Genomic DNA, 27,180 nt, shown 5'->3' with positions numbered 1-27,180 from the left:
TAGCTGTAATCCCTATTTTTGTTCCCCAAAGAGTTAATCCTTGATATGTTCATCTTAACCGGTGATTGATTACCTTCTCTTTGCGGTCTTCTGCTCAGTAACCGGTAATTGTAAATCCCGCTTTTCCCCTTTTTGTAGAGTTTATCCTTGATATGTTCATCCTAACCGATGATGGATATTCTCTTCTTTTTGGTATTCTATCCAGTAGTTGATAGATGTAATTCCTATTTTTCCCCTTTGAGTTTATCCTTGATATGTTCATCCTAACCGATGACGGCTATTCTCTTCTTTTTGGTATTCTATCCCGCATTCGATAGATGTAATTCCTACTTTTTCAGGCAGTTTATCCTTGATATGTTCATCCTAACCGGTGACGGATATCCTCCCTTGAATCCCCAGGCAAGTTTATCCTTGATACGTTCATCCTAATCGATGACAGATTTTCTTTCCTTTGAGTCTATCCTTGATATGATCACTTTAATGGGTGACAGATATTCTCTCCCTTTGGTCTTCTGCCCAGTAGCTGGTGATTGTAAATCCTATTTTTTTTACTTTTCCCCAGCAAGTCTATTCTTACCTGGTAACCGGTAATATACCTCCTGGTCGGCATCAGCGAGTGATCCTTGATATGTTTACCCTAACCAGTAACAGATGTCCTCCCTATGTGAGTTTGTTGTTCCTTTTCCCAATAGTCGGTAATGAACAATATACTTCTGTTACTCCGGTGTCGAAGATTATTTCTTCCCTAGTAGAGTTTGAGTACACATTTCCTTGGTGAAATCCCTGTTTCTTCCCTACTCGCTTCCCCTGCAGATGTCCTTTTTCCCTGGTTGAGTCTTTCCATGGATTTATTTTCATGGAATCCCTCGTGTCCCTAGAAGTTTTCAAGTTGTAGCCTGGCCTACGCATGACCCTCTTTATCCCCAGAGTCTATGTCTTCCCAGCGATTTTTCCTTACGGAATGCATTATGCTCCTGCAGACTTTCAGTCTCTCCGGATTCTTTTCTTTTGTGGCAACATTTTCCCCATAGAGATTATTTTAACATCCATATCATATGCATCATGAGGTCTCTTATGGACCAAAATTTGTTTCTACATGTTGTTATTTAAGCTCATTATAATGAGTTGATGCGAAGATTTTAACCTTCACCTCCTCAGCTAGAATGTCCTTAAATAAGGGCAGCTGTAAGATCCCAATTTTGACCCTAAGATCCCTCATGTTATTCTCATCATATGAATTAGCATTGAGATCACACCTTGACATCCTCCTTACCCTTCATTAATTAGGTTTGCATCGGAAGAGATCACCAAGCACCATTTGATTGTATCATACTTTGTATTTTATCATTTTACTAACCAAAATACCAAAAATATGTCATTGTATTGTCTAACTCTTTTGTAGGTAGTACACATGCTCACCTTTGATTCATCAAGCTCACATCTAGGGTTTATCACCCTCATTGCAAGGATCTCAACCAAGATTTGATCTATTATGGCTCTAGACATCATATATGGATCCCCATGAGCTTCACATGTTATTTTGGTCAAGAAATCATCAAGAGTTTGGAATTGGTTTGCCTTGGAAACCCTAGTTCATCTGGGTATCTTGTGTGACTTCTTCAACAAGCTTCTTCAAAAATTGATCAATATTTAAAGGGATACTTCAAATTTAATCATCTTATTCATACATGATCTCCCATGAGTCCCAAAAGTCAAGATAATTGCAAGTTAGCAAGTTGGTTCATGGTGGTTGATCAGAGGAATTCATCTGATCAAAACTGGGATTCCCTAAACCCTATCTCCTACAATGTTTGTCATATTAAAATTATTTTAAGAGAAACGTTACTCTAAATGACATTCCAAACAACTTTCGTGTTGATGTCTAGATCTAGTTTTGCTTTGAAAGTCATTTTTTATGGTGAAAGATTATAGGTCATTTTGTCCAAACCCTAGTTTGGAGGTCAACTTCCCAAAACAATAACTTGCTCATTTTTTATGAGATGAAAGATTTCCAAGTTGAACAATCAAATTAAAGATGTCTACTTCAACTTTGATGTTTGGAGTAAGAACAAATTCAACTTTTATGTGCATGTGATATGAGGATACATTAGAGGTCATTTTGGACCAATGCCATTGAACAAGTGATTTTCCTCAACTTCAAAAATGCATAACTCCTTCATACTATGTCCAAATAAGCTCAAATTTATGACTATTTTGAAGTATTTTAAGAGAAATACAACTTTGATGAAGGAACGTTTCTCATTTGAAGCTCACATAAAAAGTTGTCTAAGGTGGAATAAGTGAACATGTGGCTTGACACTTAGAATTTTTTTTGACATGTTTGATTTTCCCAACTTCCACCTCAAAATTCTTCATGATCCAAGATTCAAATGAAAAAGTGTTCAATATGAAAGTTGTTCCTCTTGATCTAACCTTTCCAAAAAGTCCAATTTCATCTATTTTGAACACGATTTGAATGGGTTGCACATGGCTTGAACATGAGTGATCATTTGGCACAAATTGAACTTGAACATTCCATACACCAATGCATAACATTCCAACATGATTTCAGCAATGCTTATACTCAATTATGGATCAGGAGAAGTGATTACATGGGCCTGTTACACGCCCATGCACCCATGCAATGTACATTTCTATTTTTGGATTTCATTTAAAGTGTGCAAATATCAATCCATTTGGCTATAAATAGAGCCCTCTATGCTCAGAAACAAGGATCCTGCGCGCCAACTTTGTTTCCAAACCTCCAAACCCTCTAATTCCAAAGGATAATCTTGGTAATTTCCATTGGAAATTGAGTTTGAATCTCACAGTTTTGAGATTCAAATCTCCAAGGATCCTGAGCCTTTTGTCCACTCAATTCTACTCTATCAAGTGTCCTGAGCAAGATCAAGAGCAAGCAAGATAAAGGTCGACCTGCATTGAAGGTATTTTCCAGAATTTTTCATCTCTTCGATTCTCACTCAATTCTCCATAATTCTCTTGGATCTTTGGTTGTATGAAATCCTACCAATGTAGGAAACAAGATTGAGTTGCTTTGATGTCAAATTGAAGCAACTCAAATCGTGTACCTCAAATTTCAACTCCTTGTATCTTTCAATATACTTGGAGTTAGGATAAATTGAGGCCAGATTCGAGCTCCTGAGCATTTTTACTTTAACTTCATATCCTTTTTTTTAATTTTGGTGATGGTTGTGAGTGAACCAGTCTGGTGAAGCTCACCGGAGAAGAAGATCGGAGCATTGGCTTCGGTGATGCGTTGACGCTCATCAAAACCACATGATCCATTTGAAATGTTATAATCTCGTGTGTTGGTTTTGTATACCATTGGTACAACGCTTTGACTCGTGATTATTGTGGAACGCACGCTAGCAGCCACCTGATCTGTCACCTCAATTAATGAGGGAGATCAAGTGGTCCATGTTTTTTCTTATTTTCAGATTTTCATTTTATTTGGTTTATTTTCATTAATTCATATTAATTTTAATATTGATCCGAAATATATGAGAGTTTCACCAAAAAAATTTAAATAAATTCCTCTTTCACTTTCTAAATTAAAATTATTTTTTGGATCATTATTAATATTTTTCATGATTTAATTGCTATCATGAATATTTTTAATTGTTTAAAAATACTTTTAAGTTTCCAAAAATTATGAATTTTTTTTCTCCAAGGTCCTTTGACCTTGTTTGACCTATGATAAATCTCATGGTCATTTCTTTGGTGTTTTGATGAGGTTTTAATTGATTTTAATTGTTTAAATGCAAAATAAATTGTGTTGAGCTTCTAATATTGACTTGTTGAATTGGACTTGTGTTGTTGGGCCTTGGTCAAGGTTGATTTGACTTTGTTGAGTTAAAGTCATTGGATTTAGGGGATTGATGATATATATATTTCATCTCCTAAAATGAATGAATGATTTTAATTTGGTAAAAGTCCTCATTTGACCAATTTGTGTTAATTCCATTCCCCCTCCCTCTTCATCTCAATCCCCTTCTCTATTCATTTATGTCATGTACCTATGATATCTCTATATCCTAAGGCTAGTTGATTACAAAATCAACATAAGTGTGAATGAGATTAGGCCCACCTCTTTTTCATATTCTTTTTGTGTGTGGTCTATTTTAGGAGCATAGTTCATTATACTATATCTCTAACATGCTTTAACACCAAAATTTCTTTTGTCCGACCTCAAATAGTTGTGACTTCTACATAAGTCCAATTATGATTGTTTAACATAGCGCTAAATTTGTTGATACAAAAAGGCATAGCATTCTAGTAAGTTAGATTGTAAGTCTCCCCTCTTTCATGGTATTTTGTGGAAACTTAGTCTTTTTTCCTTCCTTTGGAAGATGTCTTGGTTCAAGGATCCATGCTTGTGAATAATGGGTTGAGTGTTCTCCAAAGAATGGGTTAAAAAAGACAAAAGCAAAAGCAATACTAACTCTAGTAAACTAACAATTAACATTTAATTTCAAGCCATTTACTTTTATGCACTTTAATTTTAAGTATTTATTCATTTGCCATTATTCATACCATTTAACTTGTTTACTTTAGTGCCATTTTCACTTTGCTCATTTGAGCCTTATCTTGTGATTATATTGTGATTGTACATACTTGTTTGTTTTTGTGCTCTTTTGACCTTAATGTACACAATAACAACAAAAACCCTAAAAGACATTTGTGTGGACTGTTGGATTTGATCTGAGACATTGGACTTAGAATTAGGCAACACTCCCTATGCAAAAGGACTTGGCCAATACCAACTTTCATGAAACCAAGTGCTTGTGATTTAAAACTTCATTTGGAGCAAGTATTGTGATCCCATATGAGTTCATCTGCTACATGGTCTTATTGAAGCTGTTACTTTGAACTTGTGCCTGGTGCCTATCTTTGAATTCATCTGATGCATGAGAGATTATGAAGAAGATCATGAAATTGCTAAGCTTGGATGTGGCTATCTTTATTTGATGCCTTTCTCTTCTTCTTTCTATTTGTGTATTGATATTGCTTGATTCTAAAGTCCAAGGGAAATTTGGGTTTCTATAGGACATTCTTGTCTACTGGATTGCAGCCCATTGGTTAGATCTTTTCAACTATTAACTTTTAAATTTTTGCTTAGGATTAGTCTCTTCATCTCTTCCCCACTTATTTAATTTCAAATCTCTCCTCTCTTTCAAAATCTTCTTTGTTTGTGATTTTTAAACTTATACCATATTGCAAATTAGAAACTTTGTCCTTATGCCATTAAATTTTTAAACTCTTTTCTTAATCAAATTTGTAAATGACCTTAACTATACTTGACTTAAAGTTTCAAAAGACAAAAAGAACTAACACTCATTCAAACTTTTTAGGCCTTTTGCACCTTTGTTAAACTTAAATTTTTGTTAAAAGCAATGCATCCATTTTGAAATTGATACAACGAACTACGAGGTTTTAATCCCTCATTTTATATTGACACGTAGGCACAAGTCTGAAGGTCTTGTTAAACACAAAAATATAATCAATGAATTCTTTTCTTATCCCTCCACTCTATTTATTGCAAACATCATTTGTACAAAAATAAATATGTATAAAAAAATGGCTCCCTAGGAGTACCTAGACACTTTGGGTGCTAACACCTTCCCTCTGTGTAACCAACCCCCTTACCTGTAATCTCTGGCATTTTCTTAGTTTTGATTTGAAAACTTCTTATCTTTGGGTTTTGTTCGTACTTTTCCCTTTTCCCTTGGAAACAATAAAAGCGCGGTGGCGACTCGGGTTTTATTGACGTTAATTTTATTCATAACTTAATGGTCATGAATTTACCGCTACAACAACCTACACATAAAAACACTGAATCAACAATCAAAGCATATCAGATGTCAGAATTGGCATTTGTTTATTCATCAGTAGTAGCATCTAAATTAGCATTCTCATCCTCCTCATCTTCTTCTTCTTCCACATCACCAGCCACATTACTATCAATACCCTTCTCAGTTAAAGCTTTTATCAGGCTTTCCAATATGATTTTCTTTTCAGTGCAAGTTTTGATGGTTTCATCCAAAGACTTGCAGGTATGTTTCAGTTATACAATTATTCCATCATTTGAGGTTGAGCTGGAAGTTTCCGTACCAGATGTCATAATAATGTCTGAGAAATATTTCCCTATGAATAGCCTATAATGCAAAGAAAGAGGAGATTCTCTATTGCAGGCAGTGTCTGAACTGATCAAAATACTAGGGTGCTGACTCAGAATCACACCATAAATTAAGGAGGGAATGCTATAGGCATTTTCACATCAAAAGAGGCAACATGCTTCATGGTTTAGTCAAAAAGCATAGGACCCAAAGTCAAACTTGGTTTTGGTCCCTACAAAATAAATAAACTTACCCAATCATGTAGCAATGTTGGAAGTATGATTTGTTGGAACCCAATTAGCAACTCCAATTCTATGAAGTACTGCATACTTTACACAAAAGCAACCAGCAGACAACTTCCCTTTTCTTGGCCATTTCTTTACCTGTTTTGCAGTGATTTCCCTGCAAATGTCCTTGTTAGATACCTCCATTTCAACTTGTTTGTCTTCACTTCTGCCCATGAACCTGCTAATGATTTTTGGAGAAAATTCCACATAGTTTCCTCTCACATACACTTTTCTGAACTCCTTACTCCTCTTGTTGTCACACTCTTTAGAAATATTCACAATGAACTCTTTTACAAGCATCTCATAACACTTGCCAAAACCATCCATACTTTTCATCAAACCTGCTTCTTTAATCAGATCCATCACTTCTTTGCACTCAAAGGCATCCTTGCCAAGTTCCCTTTCCAAAGCCAACCTTATTTGGTACACAAACTTCCATTTTTCAACATTCTCAACAGAGTGAAAAGAGATGTTGTCAATGGGAGCTTTAGGCACATTAGCAGGGACCTTTTTCCCACCAGATTTCTTTAGAGGCATGATGTCTTGAACATTCTGTTCGACGTCATACTCAGAGTCAGTTGACGGTGCTTCCTTCTTTTTCTTAGTAGGAGCTATAACGTTGCTCCAACATTTAGCAGGTCGAACAACATCACTTTTCTTGGGAGCTTTGGATGGCTTTCTTGCAGATGCAACATCCTTCCATGTTCTATTCCTTAGTCTTTTAGCAATACTCGAGCCAATCTCTTTCCAATAGGCTCATCATCAGAATCAACATTTACAATATTAATAGACCTATCCTTCTTCGCACCAGTCATCTTTCTTACTATCAACTAGAGTTTCATGCACCATTAAATAGAGGGAAGATAAAATATTGTTTGCACACCTCAACATCAGTAATTTTTATAACTCTTCAAACATATAAATTCCCAATTCTCCCCTTAACTTCTGAAACTAATTTGCATCCAAAGCTTTATTAAATATATCTGGCAGTTGCTTCTCAATGGCCACATTCTCAAGAGTAATAAGTTTGTCCTCAATAAGATCCTTAATAAAATGAAGACGAATATAAATATGCTTTCTCCTGCTATGTTGAAAGGGATTCTTGGATATATTGATTGCACTCATATTGTCACAATATAATGTCATGACATCTTGTTTGACATTATTCCCTTAGCATTTGTTTCATCCAAATCAATTCACTTGACTAATGTGACTGATTTTAGGCTCATCTTGATATCTAGCACATACTCCTACATCAAAAGTGATATATGGTTTTCTAGTTGTAAGATACAAAAGACTACCAATCATACTCCTATACAAACTTTGATCCACATAAATACCTTTTTCATCCTTAGTTAATTTCAAGTGAGTTGCTGCAGGTAGCACTTTCTAGGTCAAACTTCTTCACTATATTCTTATCATACTTGCTTTGAGAAATTAAGATAGTATCATTCATTAGTTTAACTTGAAGACCAAGAAAATAGGTTAATTCACCAACAAGACTCGTCTCAAATCCAGATTGCATTTGCTTGACAAAATGTTGAACCATCTTGTTTTACATCCCTCCAAACATAATGCCATCAACATATGTTTTGGATATCATGAGTTTACCATGCTCCTCTTTAAAAAACAAGGTCTTGTCTATTCGCCCTTTCTTGTAGCCATTATTGACAAGAAACTCGGTTAACCTTTCATACCAAGCCCTGATTGCTTGCTTTAAACCATATATAGTTTTCTTCAGTTTGAAAACATGATCTGGAAAGCTATGATCTATGGATCCCTTGGGTTGTTCTACATATACTTATTCATTTAAGTACCCATTCAAGAAGTCACTTTTCACATTTATCTGGAATAACTTGAATTTTAGCATACATGTCACTCCTAAGAGCAATCTTATGGATTCAAGAAGAGCAACAGGTGCAAAAGTCTCATCAAAATCAACCCCTTCAATTTTATTGTATCCTTGAGCAACAAGCCTAGTGTAAGACCCCAATTTTGACCCTAAGATCCCTCATGCAATTTTATCATAAGCATTAGCCTTGGGATCATACCTTGGCATCCTCCTTACCCCTCTTTCATTGGGTTTGTTTTGGGAGAGATCACCAAGCACTATGTGATTGTATCATACTTGTATATTATCATTTTACTAACCAAAATACCAAAAATATGTCTTTGCATTTGCCTAACTCTTTTGTAGGTAGGGCATGATCACCATTGATTTATCAAGTTCATATTTAGGGTTTGAGACCCTCATGACAAAGAGCACAACCATGAATTGATTCAATAATGGTTATGAGAATCATATATGAGTTCCATTAATCATATTTATCAAGTTTTCTTCAAGAGTTTGGAGGTGATTTTCCTTGGAAACCCTAGTTTGACTGGGTATCTTGAGTAACTTCTCCAACAAGCTATCTCACCAATTGATCAAATTTCTCAAAGAGCACTACATGTTATATTGATCAAGTTTTCTTCAAGAGTTTGGAGGTGATTTTCCTTGGAAACCCTAGTTTGACTGGGTATCTTGCGTAACTTCTCCAACAAGCTATCTCACCAATTGATCAAATTTCTCAAGGGACACTTCAAAATTAATCATCTTATGCATATATGATCTACCATGAGACAAGAAAGTCCAAAGAATTGAAGGTTAGCAAGTTGGTTGATGGTGGTTGGCCAGATGAATTCATCTGATTAAAATTGGGTCTCCCTAGACTCTATCTCCTACAATTTTCACAATATGAAAATGATTCCAAGACAAAGGTTACTCTAAGTGATATTCCAAACAACTTTCATGTTGAGACCTAGAGCTATTTTTGCATGGAAAATCATTTTCTATGTTGAAGCATTATAGGTCATTTTATCTAAACCCTAATTTGAAACTCAGCTTCCCAAGGCCATAACTTGCTCAATTTTTAAGATATGAAATATTTCCAAGTTGCACAATCAAATTCATGATGTCTACTTCAACTTTGATGTTTTGAGTGAAAGCAAATTTAACTTTTATGAGCATGTGATATGAGGATACATTATAGGTCATTTTTGACCTATACCATTGAACAAGTAATTTTTCCAAACTTCAAAAATACATAACTCTATCATTCTAAATCCAAATGACATGAAATTGGTTATCATTTTGAAGTTATTTGAAATAGCTATAACTTTTATGAAGACACTTTTCTCATTTGAAGCTCACATAAAAAGTTAAGCAAGGTGTAATATTGAGATATATGGCTTGACACTTAGAAATATTTTCAACATGTTGAAATTTCCAAACTTCCAATTCAAAATTCTCCATTTTCCAAGCTCCAAATGAAAAAGTGTTTAACATCAAACTTGTTCCCCTTGATCCGAGCTTTCCAAAGAACCCAAGTTCATGCATTTTGGACAACGATTGTTAGGTCTGCGCATGGCTTTAACAGGGTTGCATCATTGGAAAGAATCAATTGTACAAACTTCAGTTCACAATGCCTTGCCATTCAAGCTTCATCCAGACTTCAATTTGAATCATTTTTGGACCTTAATGCATTGCATAATGGGCATGTACATGCCCATGCACTCGTGCCATCCACATTGCCAATTTTGGACATATTTTGAAGTGTACAAATATCATTCCCTTTGGCTATAAATAGAAGGCTTCTGAGCTCATTTGAAAGACACTTTGCACGCCAGCTTTTCCCCCCATTGAAACCCTCTCATTCTAAAGGAAAACTTGAGAAATTTCAATTTGAAATTTGAGTTTGAATCTTAATTGTTGGAGATTCAAGAACTCCAGGATCCACAGCCTTGCAACCTCTCCAATCACTGACTATTAGCTTCTCAAGTGTGATCAGATCGTGTTTGAAGCAAGCAACATCAAGAATTATATAGCATTGAAGGTAATTTTCAGAAAACTTTATCTCTTCGATTCTCACTTAATTCTACTCAACTCTCTTGGATCTTTGGTTGTCTAAAGTCCTACCAATGCAGGCAAGAAGATTGAGTTGCTTATAGGTCAAATCGAAGCAACTCAGTTGACATAGCTCAAAATTCGACTCCACATATCTTTCTATATATGTGGAGTTAGTTAAAATTGAGGTCAGATTCGTGCTCTACGTTATTTTTTCTTTCAGATCATGTCCTCCTTTTTTATTTTGGTGATGGTTGAGGGTGGACCAGTCCTATGAGGTCCACCGGAGAAGAAGACCGGAGCTCTGGCTCCGGCGATGTGTTGGCATCTCTCCAGACCACAGGATCCTTTTCAAATGTTTTAATCTCGTGCTTTGGTTTTACATACCATCCCTGCAGCGCATTGACTAGTGTCCATTGTGGAACGCGCGATGAGGACCACTTGATCTGCCACCTCAATTAATGACGGAGATCAAGTGGTCCACGTTTTTTGCTATTTTTTTATTTTTATTTTAATCCTTTTATTTTCATTAATTAATATTAATTTTAATATTGATTCAAAAAATATGATAGTTTCACCAAAAAATTTCAAATAATTTTCTCTTTCATATTTTGAATTAAAATTATTTTTTGGATCATTATAAATATTTTTCATGATTTAATTGATTTTATGATTATTTTTAATTGCTTAAAAATACTTTTAAGTCTTTAAAATTTCTGAAAATTTTTCTCCAAGGTCATTTGACCTTGTTTGACCTATGATAAATCTTATGTCCATTTCTTTGGTGTTTTGATGAGGTTTTAGGAATTTGACAAACCATATTTAATTTAAATGTATTATTTTAGTCTTTTTAATTTGAATAAATGTCAATTAATTGTGTTGACCAATTGTGATGATTTGTTTCAGTTTGACTCTTGTTGTTTGGCCTTGGTCAAGGTTGATTTGACTTTTTCAACTTAATATCATTGGATTTAGGGGATTAATGGAATGTACATTCCATCTCCCAAAATGAATGGATGATATTAATTTGGTAAAATTTCTCCTTTGACCAATTTGAGTTTTGATCCATTCCCCTCCCTCTTCATCTCATTCCCCTTGTTTATGCATTCATCTCCTTTGGCCTATGATATCTCAAAGTCCTAAGGCTAGTTGATTGAAAAATCAACATAAGTATGGATGAGATTAGGCCACCTCTTTTGCATATTATTTTTGTGTGTGGTATGTTTCATGAGCATAATTCATTATACTATGTCTCTAACATGCATTAACACCAAAATTCTATTGTCCGACCTCAAATAGTTGTGACTTCTACATAAGTCCAATTACGATTGCTTAACATAGCGCAAAATTTGTGACACAAAAGGCATAGAATTCTAGTTAGTGAGATTGTAAGTCCCCCATCTTTCATGGTATTATGTGGAAACTTCGCCTTTTTCCTTCCTTTAGAAGATATCTTGGCTCAAGGATCCATGCTTGTGATAAGTGGGTTGAGTGTTCTCCAAAAAATGACTTAAAAATGAAACGCAAAAGAAAAACAATAATAACTTCTAACTCACTAACAACTAACTTTTAATTTTAAGCAATTTACTTTAATGTCATTTAATTTTAGTCTTTATTCATTTGCCATTATTCATGCCATTCTAATTGTTTATGTTAATGCAATTTTCACTTCGTCCACTTGGACCATATTGTGTGATATATCTTGTTTTTATATTTTGTTTGCTTGTGTGATCTTTGACCATTAATGTACATAATAACAACAAAAATCCTAAAAGTCTTTTGTTTGGACTATTGACTTGATCTTGGATAAATGGACTTAGAATTTAGGCAACATTCCTATGCTAAAGGACTTGGCCAATGCCAACTTTCTGTGAAACCAAGGGCTTGCAATTTGAAACTTCATCTGATACATCATTCAAGACCCTTTTGAGTTCATTTGCAACATGATCATTGTGAAGCTGTTATTTTGAACCTGTGACTTGTGGAAATCATCTGTTACATGGGTTAATTTGAAGAAGATCATGGAGTGGCTAAGCTTGGATGTGGCTATCTTTATTTGATGTCTTGCTCTTCAAGATAATATAATTGTGCATTTGTGTGTTGCTTGATTCTAAATGTCCAAGGGAATCTGGGTTTCTATTGACATTCTTGTTTATTGGATTACTACCCATTGGTCAGATCTTTTCAACTCTTAACTTTTAATTTTGTGCATAGGATTAGTCTCTTCATCTTCTCCCCATTTCTTAAATTTCAACATCTCTCCCTCCCTTTTTAAAATCTTCTCTGATTGAACTTATTTTGTTCTAAACTTTGACCACTTTGTAAAAAGATAGAAACTTTGGTCTTATGCCATTGCATTTTCAAACTTCTTTTCTTAAATCAAATTTGTAAGTAAACTTAACTATACTTGACTTAAACTTTCAGAAAAGCCAAAAAGAACTAACTCATTCAAACCATTTTTAGGCTTTTGTGTCTTTCAAACCTAATTTGGTTAAAAGCAATGCATCCACTTTGGAATTTGTATCACGAACTACGAGGTTTTGATCTCTCATTTTTATGTTGGTAAGTAGGCACAAGTCTGAAGGTTTTGTCAAACACAAAAATATAATTAATGAATTCTTTTCTCATCCCCCCCCCCCCCCCCATTCTATTTGTTTGTAAACATCATTTTTGTACGAAATACATATGCCCATAAAAAGGGCTCCCTAGGAGTACCTAGGACACTTTAGATGCTAACACCTTCCCTCCGTGTAACCAACCTCCTTACTTGTAATCTCTGATATTTTATTAGTTTTGATTTGAAAACTTCTTACTTTTGGGTTTTGTTCGTACTTTTTCCCTTTTCCCTTGGAAACAATAAAAGTGTGGTGGCGACTCTTGTTATTTGATGTCTAGCTTATCCATAGCTTGATGGTCATAAATTTACCGTTGTAGCAGGAAATTCATGATCATTAAGCTATTAACAAGCTAAAGATCAATTAACAAGAGTCACCACCGCGGTTTTATTATTTCCAAGGGAAAAGGGAAAAATACGAACAAAACCCAAATAGTAAGAAGTTTTCAAATAAAAACTAATAAAAATCAGAGATCACAGGTAAGGGGATTGTGTCGCAACCTGAAAAATACAGTATGCGAAAAAACAACCGGCGAAAGAAAATGACAGAAGAGTCACCACCGTGCGTTATTTATCCCAAAGGAGGGAAAGGAAACGCTCGAAGTAAACCTGAAAAAAGGAAAGGACAAGACAGGGTCTCGCAACCAAATCTTGGGTTCGGGAGTCGGTTATGCGAAGGGAAGGTATTAGCACCCCTACGCATCCGTAGTACTCTACGAGATCCACTTTTGTAGTTCTTGTCTAAAGGGTGTGAGTTTATCTTGTGCTGTTTACTAAAAAAGATGGGTTAAATGAAAATGACTCGCGCGGATGTTGCATCCACTGCATACGTATCTCATCTGAATATGAGAATCAGAGTCTTCGTAGCTCGGTTGACCTATGGGTTTGGGGAATGTGTGCTCGCTAAGACACCGCGTCTTATACCTACGTATCTCATCTGGAATGAGAATCAGAGCAAGCCGTAGTTCAGCTAACTACGGGGTTATGGGTTGGGTTTTGGACGAACGATGTTACTACGCAATCTACCGGATGCTCGATCTTTGGAGACTTACTCGCCTGTAGTAGAAGGAGTAAACGTGTGTTTAGGAGAAGAAAAATCAATGAAGGGTTAGGGTTTGGGATGCTCATGCAAAAAGGCAGTCCTTGACGAAGGAACCTGCATAAAGTAAACACAAAAACATTGCCTCCTATCGAGGTCTTCCAGCTAGGAAAGCAGTAAAATGCGGTAAAAATGTAAAAGGTACCACACGGATGAAAATCCAAGGTAACAACAATTAAAGGAACGATAAACCCTGAGATCCCTCCAAGCTAACATCATCAAAGAAAGTGGGTCAGTACAGGTAACCGGAATGAACCTCCAGGGGGTATCCCACAAATAAAGTGGAAAACCACGCAAGTTATCCTTGCAAAAGTCATGTGAGCCTTCACAAAAACTCAACAAATAGGTTAGAGACAAAAAAAAAAGGGTAATCAACGGTTGCCCCCAAAATCAAAATGTAACCACATGAATCATGCCATTAAAATTCACAAAAAAGACATGCATCAAAAGGGTATCAAATTCACCCATAATACCTCAATCATTCCGAGTATTCAAATTCAAAGCTCAAAGGTAATGGGAATAAGGGCAAACCTGATTGGAGAGCTTGATTGAAATTGAGTTGCACCCGTGAGGTTTACAAAACAATCTTTAGGATTTATGTGAGGCAGAGGTGATTCTGTGCAGTTGAGTTCCCTTCAGGGTTTGGAGGCTGCTCTGAACTCTGTTAGCTCTTCTCTCACTATCTTTTTCCAGCCAGGGTAATAGGAATAGAATTACCTTTTGTTTCACTGAAACTCTGAATTTATAACCTGATTTTTGTGGACCTGTGGGCTCAAATGAGAGAAGTCCAAGTCCATGATTTTTTCTTTTATTTATTTATTTATTTATTTATTTATTTTTATTTTTTTTCAAAACACGTGGGCTTCGCCTAGCAAGCATGACAGCTCATGAACAAACCTTTGCTCCTTCAAGATTAACGTTTTGACTGACGAATAGACCCCTGTTGGAAGTAACTCAAGTCGTTCCCTTGTGTTGACTGATCATCTAAATAGAGCCCACAAAGTGTCCTGGATGATGTTCAAGCTTCTTGGATCCGATTCCGATTGCCATGATGAAATGCAAATGCTAAATGACCTAAAAATGAATGCATGCATGAGGTGTAAAGCGTATGCTTCCAAGAAAAATGAAGGGTAAATTTTGGGGTATTACAGCTGCCCCTATTCAATCAACTAGAGACCTGGAAAGAAGATAGCAACGACTTTCGTGCTTTCGAGGTATCAAGGGATTGAATACAATAAAAGCCCGAAAATTTGCACTGAAGTGAAGTGAAGTAACAATGCCTGTCAGAATCGGCAAAGAGGTGGTCTTGAAAGAAGAATCCGTCTAGTACAGTGAGAGTCAGTCTGAATACCGAAAAAGAATGTTAACCTAGATACCAAAATAAATGGTAACACAGAAATAACCATGGCCTGAATGCCGCTCTTCAGTCCGAATACTGCAAATGACTTCGATCTGAACATCAGGAGATATGAGATTATTAATATCGGTCTGAACACCGAGAGGCTGACCTGAATGCCACAAGTTCCGTCGACCTGAACGTCGGAAACTTCTCCGATCTGAACATCGGAAAATTGGCCTGGATGCCACAAGTTGCATCGACCTGAACGTCGGAAACTTCTTCGATCTGAACGTCAGAAAATTGGCCTGAATGCCGCAAGTTGCACCAACCTGAATGTTGAAAACTTCTTCGATCTGAATATCGGAAAATTGGCCTGAACGCCACAAGTTGCATCGACCTGAATTTCGGAAACTTCTTCGATCTGAACATCGGAAAACTGGTCTGAACGCCACAAGTTGCATCGACCTGAACGTCGAAAACTTCTTCGATCTGAACATCAGAAAACTGGCCTGAACGCCACTTCGGTCTGAATACCGGAAACTTCATGCCTGTCAGCATCGGCAGAAATAGGGAACGATAATAGAGGCGGCGCATGGGCCAATGACACTTGATAGGGATAACAAAGGTAAGTCATGAACAATCTTCAGTCTGAGTACTGGAGACAACTTCTGGCTTATCACTTGGGATACCGGGAATGTTTTATGCTTACATGCGTATGTCTGAATTTTTCAATGGCGTAATGCTCCATGAAAATGGAAATGATACGCGATTTGGCAGGATGTAATGCAGTATGATTCTACATGCAGGGATGCGAAAATGCTGAGTAGAATGCTAAGCTGAGGCAAGAGGATCTGCTGGGGAAATGATGCACAGCGCAAAGAATTCTGTGGGGAAATGACCCGCCACACGGTGTTCTAGCAATGACGAAATACCGAGATTCTGACTGGGGAGAGAACGGCACTGAAAACCTGCTGTTGGGGAAAGCGGTAGTGGTTCTGGTAACCACGATCTGCGAGAGATGACTCCGTAGGGGAAGTAAACACCGATACGGTATCGATGTTCTGCTTCAAGGAAAGAAACCATGGATCTGGAATTGGGATTATCGATCTGGCCTCGAACTCTGAGGAGCAGCCGCTTCTGCTGGGAAGATACAGTCTGGCACTGTCAACTCCGCTGGGGTTATATAGTCTGACACTGTCAACTCTACTGGGGAGTGTATAATCTGAAACCACCGCTTGGGGGGAGGTACAGTGGTGAGAACCTGCTGGGGATTGAAGAATCCAACGCTCTGATCAGCTCTGCAGGGATAAGATACCGATTTCGTCTATTGGCGTCGTTGCCGGGGAAAACACTCACGATCATCTGCAGGGGATTTTAAGGAAATGCCCTGAGGGTACCTGTTCTGAATAGACGATCCAAAGCACTTAAAATTTACAGCAATTTTAAATGTTTATTAAGCATGTACCTGTAAAGCTCTTATGTGTCATGATGCAATGTTTATCAAAAAATTCGGACGTCATTTTTGCAAACAAAACAGAAAAATGAAAATGAAAACCGAGATATACTGAATAACATGATTTTATTGATTGAACGGCCTCTGAATAGGCATTTACATTAGGAAGCAATCCCTGGAAAGAGGTAATCACACAACAGATAAAAACAGACATTAATCTAATGGCAATGTGAAATGGATTTTTATTGGGTTCCAATTCTGCTATGACTTGCTCGTCTTCAAGATCCTCCAGATGATCAGCTTTCTGAAAGAGTGATTGGACTGTTTCCTATCCTTCAAAAGTTTCCAGTCATTGACACGAGATGAGATTCAGAACTACTTAGAACGCAGTCATTCGCTTAATCCCTAACTTTTGCCTGGATCGCCCTTTTCGGGTTTTCAATCCATTGGGATACCCATTTTTGCCTAAGTTGCCTTTTCAGGTTTTCAACTTACCGGATGTACAATCTTTTCACTTTTAATCCCTAATTTTTGCCCGAACCTTTTTCATTTCTTTGGTTCGCCGGGATGCCCATTTTTTCCTGGACTACTCTTTTTATTGTCCAGCGGGTCTATTTAATGCGAAGTATTTTTTAACTGCGTCTGAGTTCACCGGGGAAGTGAAGTTTTCACCATCCATCATTGCAAGCATTAAGGCCCCACCATCAAAAACCTTGGTGACAATATACGGTCCATCATAGTTAGGAGTCCACTTGCCCCTGTGATCTGTCTGAGGAGGAAGGATCCTTTTCAACACCAAATCTCCGACCTGGAAGCATCGAGGACGCACTTTCTGATCAAAGGCTCTCTTCATCCGACTTTGATACAACTGCCCATGACAAATGGCTGCCATTCGCTTCTCTTCGATAAGACTCAACTCATTGAACCTTGTCCGAATCCATTCAGCTTCATCTAACTTGACATCCAACAGGACTCTTAGAGAAGGAATCTTCACTTCAACAGGTAGGACTGCTTCCATACCATACACAAGGGAGTAAGGGGTTGCCCCGGTCGATGTAGGTACTGAAGTACGGTACCCATGCAAGGCGAAGGGTAGCATCTCATGCCAATCTCTGTACGTAACGACCATCTTCTGCACAATCTTCTTTATGTTCTTATTTGCTGCCTCAACAGCGTCGTTCATCTTAGGGCGGTAAGGGGAAGAATTGTGATGCTGAATGTTGAAGTTCTGGCACAACTCCTTCATCATTTTGTTGTTGAGATTAGAACCATTATCAGTAATGATTCTTTCGGGAATCCCATAGCGACAAATGATTTCTTTCTTGATGAATGGGGCAACCACATGTCTAGTGACCTTTGCAAATGACGCTACTTCGACCCACTTGGTGAAATAGTCGATGGCAACAAGGATGAAGTGATGCCCATTGGAAGCGGTCGGCTCAATCTTTCCAATCATATCGATGCCCCACATAGCGAAAGGCCACGACGAAGACATCACATTCAAAGGATTCGGCGGCACATGCACCTTATCAGCATAAATCTGGCATTTATGGCACTTCCGAGCATATTTGAAACAATCAGATTCCATGGTCATCCAGTAATAACCTGCTCTCAACAATTTCTTAGTCATTGCATGTCCCCTGGCATGAGTACCGATGGAGCCTTCATGAGCTTCCTGCATTAACATGTCTTTTTCGTGTCTGTCCATGCATCTGAGCAAAACCATGTCGAAGTTCCTCTTATACAGAACATCGTCTTTGTTCAAGAAGAAACTGCCTACCAATCTTCTCAAAGTCTTTCTATCATTGTTGGATGCCCCTGCAGGGTACTCTTGATTCTTCAGAAAGCACTTGATGTCGTGATACCAAGGCTTGTCATCAACTACCAGTTCAGCAGCAAACACATACGCGACCATATCAAGGCGCATCACATCGATCTTGGGAGCCTGGTTCCAACGGATCACCGTGATCATGGAGGATAGAGTAGCAAGAGCATTTGCCATCTGGTTCTCATCACGAGGTATATGGTACAACTTTACTGTTGTGAAGAAAGTCAACAGTCTTCTCGTGTAATCTCTGTAGGGGACCAGAGTAGGCTGGAGAGTGTTCCAATCACCATTCACTTGATTGATTACCAGAGCTGAATCTCCGAAGATGTCCAAAGTCTTGATTCTCAAATCAATGGCTTGCTCAATACCCAAGATACAGGCTTCATACTCAGCTTCATTATTGGTGCACTTGAAAGTCAGACGAACGGTGAAAGGCATGTGGGTACCTTTCGGAGTTGTAATGATAGCACCAATTCCACTTCCTTTGGCGTTGACGGCCCCATCAAATATTAAAGTCCACTTTTCGTCTGGATCAGGTCCCTCTTCAACAAATGTCTCTTCACAGTCTTTCATCTTGAGGAACATGATGTCTTCATCGGGAAAATCAAACTTCATCGGCTCATAATCTTCGATCGGCTGTTGAGCAAGATAGTCTGACAGAATACTCCCCTTGATGGCTTTCTGGGAAGTATACTGGATGTCATACTTTGTCAGTACCATTTGCCAACGAGCAACTCTTCCGGTGAGAGTTGGCTTCTCAAATATATACTTGACTGGATCCATTTTGGAGATCAGTAAGGTTGTGTGAGACAACATGTATTGTCTCAATCGCTTCGCAGCCCATGCAAGTGCACAACATGTTTTTTCAAGCATTGAGTATCTCGACTCGCAATCTGTGAATTTCTTACTCAGGTAGTAGATGGCATGCTCTTTCCTACCTGTCTCATCGTGTTGATCGAGAACACAACCCATGGAATTGTCTAGTACTGTCAAATACATAATAAGTGGTCTCCCTGGGACCGGAGGCACAAGGATAGGAGGATTCTGCAAATACTCTTTTATCTTCTCGAACGCCCTTTGACAATCATCATTCCACCTGATAGCCTGATATTTTCTCAACTATTTGAATATTGGCTCACACGTGGCTGTTAGGTGAGAGATGAACCTTACAATGTAGTTCAACCTCCCTAACAAACCACAGACTTGTTTCTCTGTTCTTGGCTCAGGCATTTCCTGTATCGCTTTCACTTTGGCCGGATCCACCTCAATCCCTTTTCCGCTAACAACAAAACCCAGTAGTTTTCCAGATCTCACCCCAAAAGTACACTTGTTCGGATTAAGCCTCAACTTGAATTTCCTCAAACGCTCAAACAGTTTCTGCAAATCCACCAAATGTTCTTCTTCTGTCTGAGATTTGGCAATCATATCATCAACATAAACCTCGATTTCATGATGAATCATATCATGGAACAGAGTCACCATAGCTCGCTGATATGTTGCTCCGGCATTTTTCAGACCAAACGGCATCACCTTGTAGCCGAAGGTGCCCCATGGGGTTATGAATGTTGTCTTCTCCATGTCTTCTGGTGCCATCTTAATTTGATTATAGCCGGAAAATCCATCCATGAAGGAGAATACCGAGAACTGAGCCGTGTTATCCACCAAAACGTCAATGTGAGGTAAGGGGAAATCATCTTTAGGACTAGCCCTGTTCAGATTCCGGTAGTCAACACACATCCGTACCTTTCCATCTTTCTTAGGTACCGGAACGATATTTGCAACCCATGGCGGATAATTTGTGACTGCTAGAAACCCTACGTCCAACTGTTTTTGCATTTCTTCCTTTATCTTGACAGCCATCTCTGGTCTTGTTCTTCTGATCTTCTGCTTGACCGGAGGACAACCTTCTTTGAGCGGCAAGCGATGTACCACGATGTCTGTGTCAAGCCCTAGCATGTCCTGATAAGACCAAGCGAAGATGTCAACATACTCTTGCAGCAATTCAATTAACCCCTTCTTCACATTGTCTTCCAAAGCAGCCCCTATCTTGATTTCTCTCTTGGCATCCTCAGTGCCGAGATTAATCACTTCAACAGACTCTTGATGCGGTTGAATGACCCTTTTCTCTTGTTTTAATAACCTGGTAAGTTCTTCAGGGAGTTCACAGTCTTCATCACCCTCTTCTTCGGCTTGAAAGATTGGATTTTCAAAGTCGAAGCGAGCCATAGCAGAACCGTTATCAATAGGATCCGGTGATGTGTATCTGCATGAGTGATGGTATGTGCTTATGAGTGTAAAAAAAAAGAAAAAAGTGGAAACTAAACAAAACATTGCCATTTTTTTTGAAAACCTGCAAAAATAGAAAGACAGGGAACGAAATATTTGAATGCAAAAATACGTCCTTTATTTATGATAAAAAATGCAAGTGTCACATAGATGAGCCTTACAATGAGTCATTACGCCCTGGCGGAACGTAAGACTTGGATATGCATGAATAAACAAAGAAAATTACTCCTCCAGACAAGTGGCTTGGACAATCTCCTCAGAAGACCAATTGTTGAGAACTTCACCCGGGATCCTCGGACGCACCCAGTTATCGATGTCGCAATCACTATCCCCATCTTCATTGTTGACCGCAGAGACTAATTTGACTTCTCCTTCAACCATGTTAACGTTGGCTCCACCATGCTGGGGCATGGGATTGTTGACGACATTAGGAGCTGGTGCACAGTTAACGACCTTCGAATCAATGAGGTCCTGAACTATGTGCTTAAAAGCTTTGCAATTCTCAATATTGTGGCCAGGTGCCCCAGAGTGGAAGCTACACCTAGCATTGGCGTCATAACCCACCGGAAGCCTACCAACGGGAGGAGCCAGAATGCGCAACTACACAAGTTGTAGTTGTTGAAGACTAGAAAGCAACTGAGCGTACGACATTGGAAGAGTGTCAAAACGCCGGTCCATCGTCCTTGGCCTCGGTTGATAGGCGGGTTTGTTACCCGGTTGTTGTGGTTGGTACTGAGCTGATTGACGCTGTGGTTGTTATTGTTGTAGTGGCGCTGCAGCTGGAATGGTCACAGCCGCAACATACGGTTGCTGATGATAGTTCTGAAAATTATTCCTCCGGTTATCCCTGTTCTGATAAGAAGATATGGCACTTGCATCCCCTTCTCTCCTCTTCTGTCCCTGAATGAACGGCTCATTCACCCTTGATAAGGATTCAACTCCACTCTGGGTCTTGTATGTCCTCAGGTAATTCTCCACCCTCTCTCTGGTAGAGACTACATCAGCAAAATTGGAGGCATTGCAACCCACCAGGCGCTCCAAATAAGGTCCTGGCAGAGTGTTCATGAACATGTTAGCCATTTCCTTCTCCAACATAGGAGGTTGAACACGGGAAGTTGTTTCTCTCCAGCGTTGAGCGTATTCTCTGAAGCACTCATTGCTTTTAAGAGACAGATTTTGAAGTTGAGTTCTGTCCGGAGCCATGTCTGCATTATACTGATACTGCTTCACGAAAGCCTCAGCCAAATCCCTCCAGCAACGGATGTGGGCTCTGTCCAGCCTCATATACCATTCCAGGGATGCCCCAGCTAGGCTGTCCTGGAAAAAGTAGAAAAGCAACTTTTCGTCATCGGAGTATGCAACCATTTTACGGAAATAGGCTTGCACATGGGTCTTCGGGCAAGAGTTGCCATTATATTTGTCAAATATCGGGACCTTGAATTTCGGTGGCACTCTCACACCTGGGACCAGCCCCAAGTCAGCAACATCTACTCCCAAAGGATTCTGTCCTTCCACTGCCTTCAACCTCTCTTCCAATCTTCTAAACATGGGGTCCACACCATGACCCATACCAAAGTCTTCCTGCAGCAGGGGGAACTGATCGTCCTGATCATCATGAACAGGCTGTTGACCGGAGGTGACATGTAGGATTGGGATAGGCACCGGTCCATTGGGTCCATTAGCCTCTCCAGCTGGAGGATCAGTCACCGTCTCTGGTTGAGCAGGGGGATCCCTCTGTATCATTTGCCTGAGCTCTTGCTGTCCCTGAGCCACCCCTTGAACCACATCCATGAATTGATTCATGCGGATTTTCATATCGGCGAACTCTGCCTGTAGGCTTTCCATTACTCTCTGTTGGTTTCTGCGGGTACCGTACCGGTGAATGCCTGGGTCAGCTATCCTGATAATGGAACACCAAGCAAACTGAGAACACTGTGGCGGTACCTGTTATGTAAGACATGCTAATGAATATGTAAATGCAATGACATGTTTATCAATTCCAAAGGTATTCTACCCCCTTGATTCTAGTCTCTCAATAGATAAACGATGTAAAAAAAAAGACTAAGCCATTGATGAGAACCAAGAAAATTCCGACTAGAATCAAGTAGAAGATATAAACCCCACAGAAATGGATAAACATGTGTGAATGATTATGAATGTAAAATGATGTGATGCAAAATGATGTGAATACAGTGCAGTGGCATGGGAATCAGGATCGCTGTATCTGCTTGAACATCTGTCAGGTTGCACTGTCTGGAGAGAAATTAAGAGCACACCAAACAAAGGTCATGGGACCGATCATGTTATCCTTAATATCAACCACCCATTTTGGTGGATTTTTATGGTTTACACCTTATCAACACCCAAGTTTCATTGATATTAAGGATACCTAATCGGATCAACCATGAATCAAGGGTTTGTTGCAAGTCACGAGCATGGAGTTTAGGTTAAGAACCTCCCAAAAGGAGTGTACTAAGGTTTAAACCTGCCAAACATGTTCTACAAAAGGTTCCCATAGTCATAATCCCATCTTTCGGATATTATCAGAGGAACGACTACTCGTATTCCAAAAATATTCTCAAGAGAGACTCTTATGAGTGTAGTATCGCGTAACAATCGTATCAAATCTTACATTTGAACGACTTTCGCACTACGTCCTACGAATAGGCCAAGATGGGTTTGGTAAACTAAGGTCCTTGGCTTATAAGGTCTATATTGGAAAAAGTAATGTCTAACCACAACTTACTTGTGTGACATTACTGATCCCAACATGACCTCCACCAAGTGAATGGGCTTGCAAGTCAACTTGCTAAGGAATAACTCCACATAAGTCGACAAGACTATGCCATTATCCTATCCTATGTGCACTCGAGTTCGGGTATAGAACTCATCTCACAAAGATCACCAAGCAGCCATAGTCAGCCAACAGATACATCAATGATATGTACACAATGCAATAAGGTAAACCAGGTAAATAAAGAACTGTACAAAAGCATGAACACCCAATAAACAAACAAACTACAAAAGCTAGGAGGGACTCGCTTAGGGAAACCGGGTCCCCAGCAAAGTCGCCAACTGTCGCAACCTGAAAAATACAGTGTGCGAAAAAACAACCGGCGAAAGAAAATGACAGAAGAGTCGCCACCGTGCGTTATTTATCCCAAAGGAGGGAAAGGAAACGCTCTAAGTAAACCTGAAAAAAGGAAAGGACAAGACAGGGTCTCGCAACCAAATCTTGGGTTCGGGAGTCGGTTATGCGAAGGGAAGGTATTAGCACCCCTACGCATCCGTAGTACTCTACGGGATCCACTTTTGTAGTTCTTGTCTAAAGGGTGTGAGTTTATCTTGTGCTGTTTACTAAAAAAGGGGGTTAAATGAAAATGACTCGTACGGAGGTCGCATCCACTGCATACGTATCTCATCTGAATATGTGTATCAGAGTCTTCGTAGCTCGGCTGACCTATGGGTTTGGGGGATGTGTGCTCGCTAAGACATCGTGTCTTATGCCTATGTATCTCATCTGGAATGAGAATCAGAGCAAGCCGTAGTTCAGCTAACTACGGGGTTATGGATTGGGTTTTGGACGAACGATGTTACTACGCAATCTACCGGATGCTCGACCTTTGGAGACTTACTCGCCTGTAGTAGAAGGAGTAAACGTGTGTTTAGGAGAAGAAAAAGCAATGAAGGGTTAGGGTTTGGGATGCTCATGCAAAAAGGCAGTCCTTGACGAAGGAACCTGCATAAAGTAAACACAAAAACATTGCCTCCTATCGAGGTCTTCCAGCTAGGAAAGCAGTAAAATGCGGGAAAAATGTAAAAGGTACCACACGGATGAAGATCCGAGGTAACTGGAATTAAAGGAACGATAAACCCTGAGATCCCTTCAAGCTAACATCATCAAAGAAAGTGGGTCAGTACAGGTAACCGGAATGAACCTCCAGGGGGTATCCCACAAATAAAGTGGAAAACCACGCAAGTTATCCCTGCAAAAGTCATGTGAGCCTTCACAAAAACTCAACAAACAGGTTAGAGACAAAAAAAAATAGGGTAATCAAGGGTTGCCCCCAAATCAAAATGTAACCACATGAATCATGCCATTAAAATTCACAAAAAAGACATGCATCAAAAGGGTATCAAATTCACCCATAATACCTCAAACATTCAGAGTATTCAAATTCAAAGCTCAAAGGTAATGGGAATAAGGGCAAACCTGATTGGAGAGATTGATTGAAATTGAGTTGCACCCGTGAGGTTTACAAAATAATCTTTAGGGTTTATGTGAGGCAGAGGTGATTCTGTGCAGTTGAGTTCCCTTCAGGGTTTGGAGGCTGCTCTGAACTCTGTTAGCTCTTCTCTCACTATCTTTTTCCAGCCAAGGTAATAGGAATAGAATTACCTTTTGTTTCACTGAAACTCTAATTTTATAACCTGATTTTTGTGGACCTGTGGGCTCAAATGAGAAAGGTCCAAGTCCAAGATTTTTTCAAAACACGTGGGCTTCACCTAGCGAGCATGACAGCTCATGAACAAACCTTTGCTCCTTAAAGATTAACGTTTTGACTGACGAATATACCCCTGTTGGAAGTAACTCAAGTCTTTCCCTTGTGTTGACTGATCATCTAAATAGAGCCCACAAAGTGTCCTGGATGATGTTCAAGCTTCTTGGATCCGATTCCGATTGCCATGATGAAATGCAAATGCTAAATGACCTAAAAATGAATGCATGCATGAGGTGTAAAGCGTATGCTTCCAGGAAAAATGAAGGGTAAATTTTGGGGTATTACAGGTTGGTTACACAGAGGGAAGGTCTTAGCACCCAAAGTGTTCTAGGTACTCCTAGGAAGCCCTTTTTGTGTGCATATGTATTTTGTACAAAAGTGATATTTGCAAACAAATACAATGAGGGGATGAGAAAATAATTGATTAATTATATTTTTATGTTTAACAAGACCTTCGCTCTCGTGCCTACGTACCAACATAAAAATGAAGGATCAAAACCTCGTAGTTCGTGCTAGAAACTTCAAAGTGAGTATGTTGGTTTTTTAACAAAATATAAGTTTGAAAGGCACAAGGGCCCCAAAAAAATGGTTTGAATGAGTTAGTTCTTTTTGGATTTTTGAAAGTTTAAGTCAAGTATAGTTAAATTCATTTACAATTTTTGATTTAAAGAAGTAAGTTTAAAAATACAATGGCGTAAGGCCAAAGTTTCTACCTTTTTTTGAAAGTGGTCAAAGTGTAGAACAAAATAGTTCACACAAAGAAGGTTTTGAAAATGGAGGGAGAGATTTTGAAATTAAAGAAGTGGGGAGAAGATGAAGAGACTACCCTAGATACAAGAAATTTAAAACTTTAAAGTTGAAAAGACCGGACCAAATGAGAGCAATCCAATAGACAAGTATGTCAATAGAAACCCAAAATTCCCTTGGACTTTTTAGAATCAAGCAACACACAAATGCACAATTATATCAATCTTGAAGAGCAAAGGCATCAAATAAAGATGGCCTCATCCCAGCTTATCCACTTCAATGATCTTCTTCAAACATATTCCATGTAGCAGATGAAATCCACAAGGTACAAGTTCAACATAACTGCTTAACAAGAATCAATGTTGCAGATGAATCTGGAGAGATCTAGAATGATGTATCAGATGAATTCAATCTTGCAAGTTCTTGGTTCTTCAACAAATTGGCATTGGCCAAGTCCATTAGAAAAGGAATGTTGCCTAAGTTCTAAGTCCAATTGAAGAGATCAAAACAATAGTCGACTCAAAAGTCTTTTAGGGTTCTTGTTACTATTATGTGCATTAATGGTCAAGGACCAAACAAACAAAGCAACAAAGTATAGTATACAATATAGTCCAAGTGGACAAAGTGAAAATTGCAATAAACATAAACAATTATAATGACATGTACAATGACAAATGATAATAGAAAAATAAAAATAAATTGCATTAAAAGTAAACGCTTGAAAGTAAAAGGTAATGGTTAGTAAGTCAATAGTTAGTTTTGTTTTGCTTTTTCATTCAAGACATTCTTTGGAGAACACTTAACCCACTTGCCACAAGCATGGATCCTTGAACCAAAACATCTTCCAAAGGAAGGAAAGAAGGCCAAGTTTCCACACAATACCATGGAAGAGGGGAGACTTACAATATCACTAACTAGAATGCTTATGCCTTTTGTATCATAAATTTAGCTCTATGTTAAGCAATTGTAATTGGATTTATGTAGAAGTCACAACTATTTGAG

The 27,180-nt window shown here is 38.7% G+C and overlaps 1 protein-coding gene across 1 annotated transcript in view; it reads right to left on the bottom strand.

Annotated features, from left to right (window-relative positions):
• Positions 1 to 5,899: 5,899 nt before the first annotated feature.
• LOC127082006 (uncharacterized) overlaps positions 5,900 to 27,180 on the bottom strand; it is a 104,755-nt gene continuing 83,474 nt past the window's right edge. Inside the window, exons 2-4 of the mRNA XM_051022231.1 lie at positions 6,521 to 7,165; positions 6,391 to 6,459; positions 5,900 to 6,067 (exon numbers count right to left, since the gene is read on the bottom strand). Of these exons, the coding sequence (XP_050878188.1) occupies positions 5,900 to 6,067; positions 6,391 to 6,459; positions 6,521 to 7,165 (882 nt within the window). The remainder of the gene's footprint in view (positions 6,068 to 6,390; positions 6,460 to 6,520; positions 7,166 to 27,180) is intronic.

This window comes from Lathyrus oleraceus, chromosome 5 (assembly GCF_024323335.1).
Source record: "Lathyrus oleraceus cultivar Zhongwan6 chromosome 5, CAAS_Psat_ZW6_1.0, whole genome shotgun sequence".
In the NCBI taxonomy this organism is placed as follows: Eukaryota; Viridiplantae; Streptophyta; class Magnoliopsida; order Fabales; family Fabaceae; genus Lathyrus; species Lathyrus oleraceus.
The sequence above is the reverse complement of the archived record's forward strand: the minus strand, read 5'-3'. Positions and strand labels throughout refer to the sequence as shown.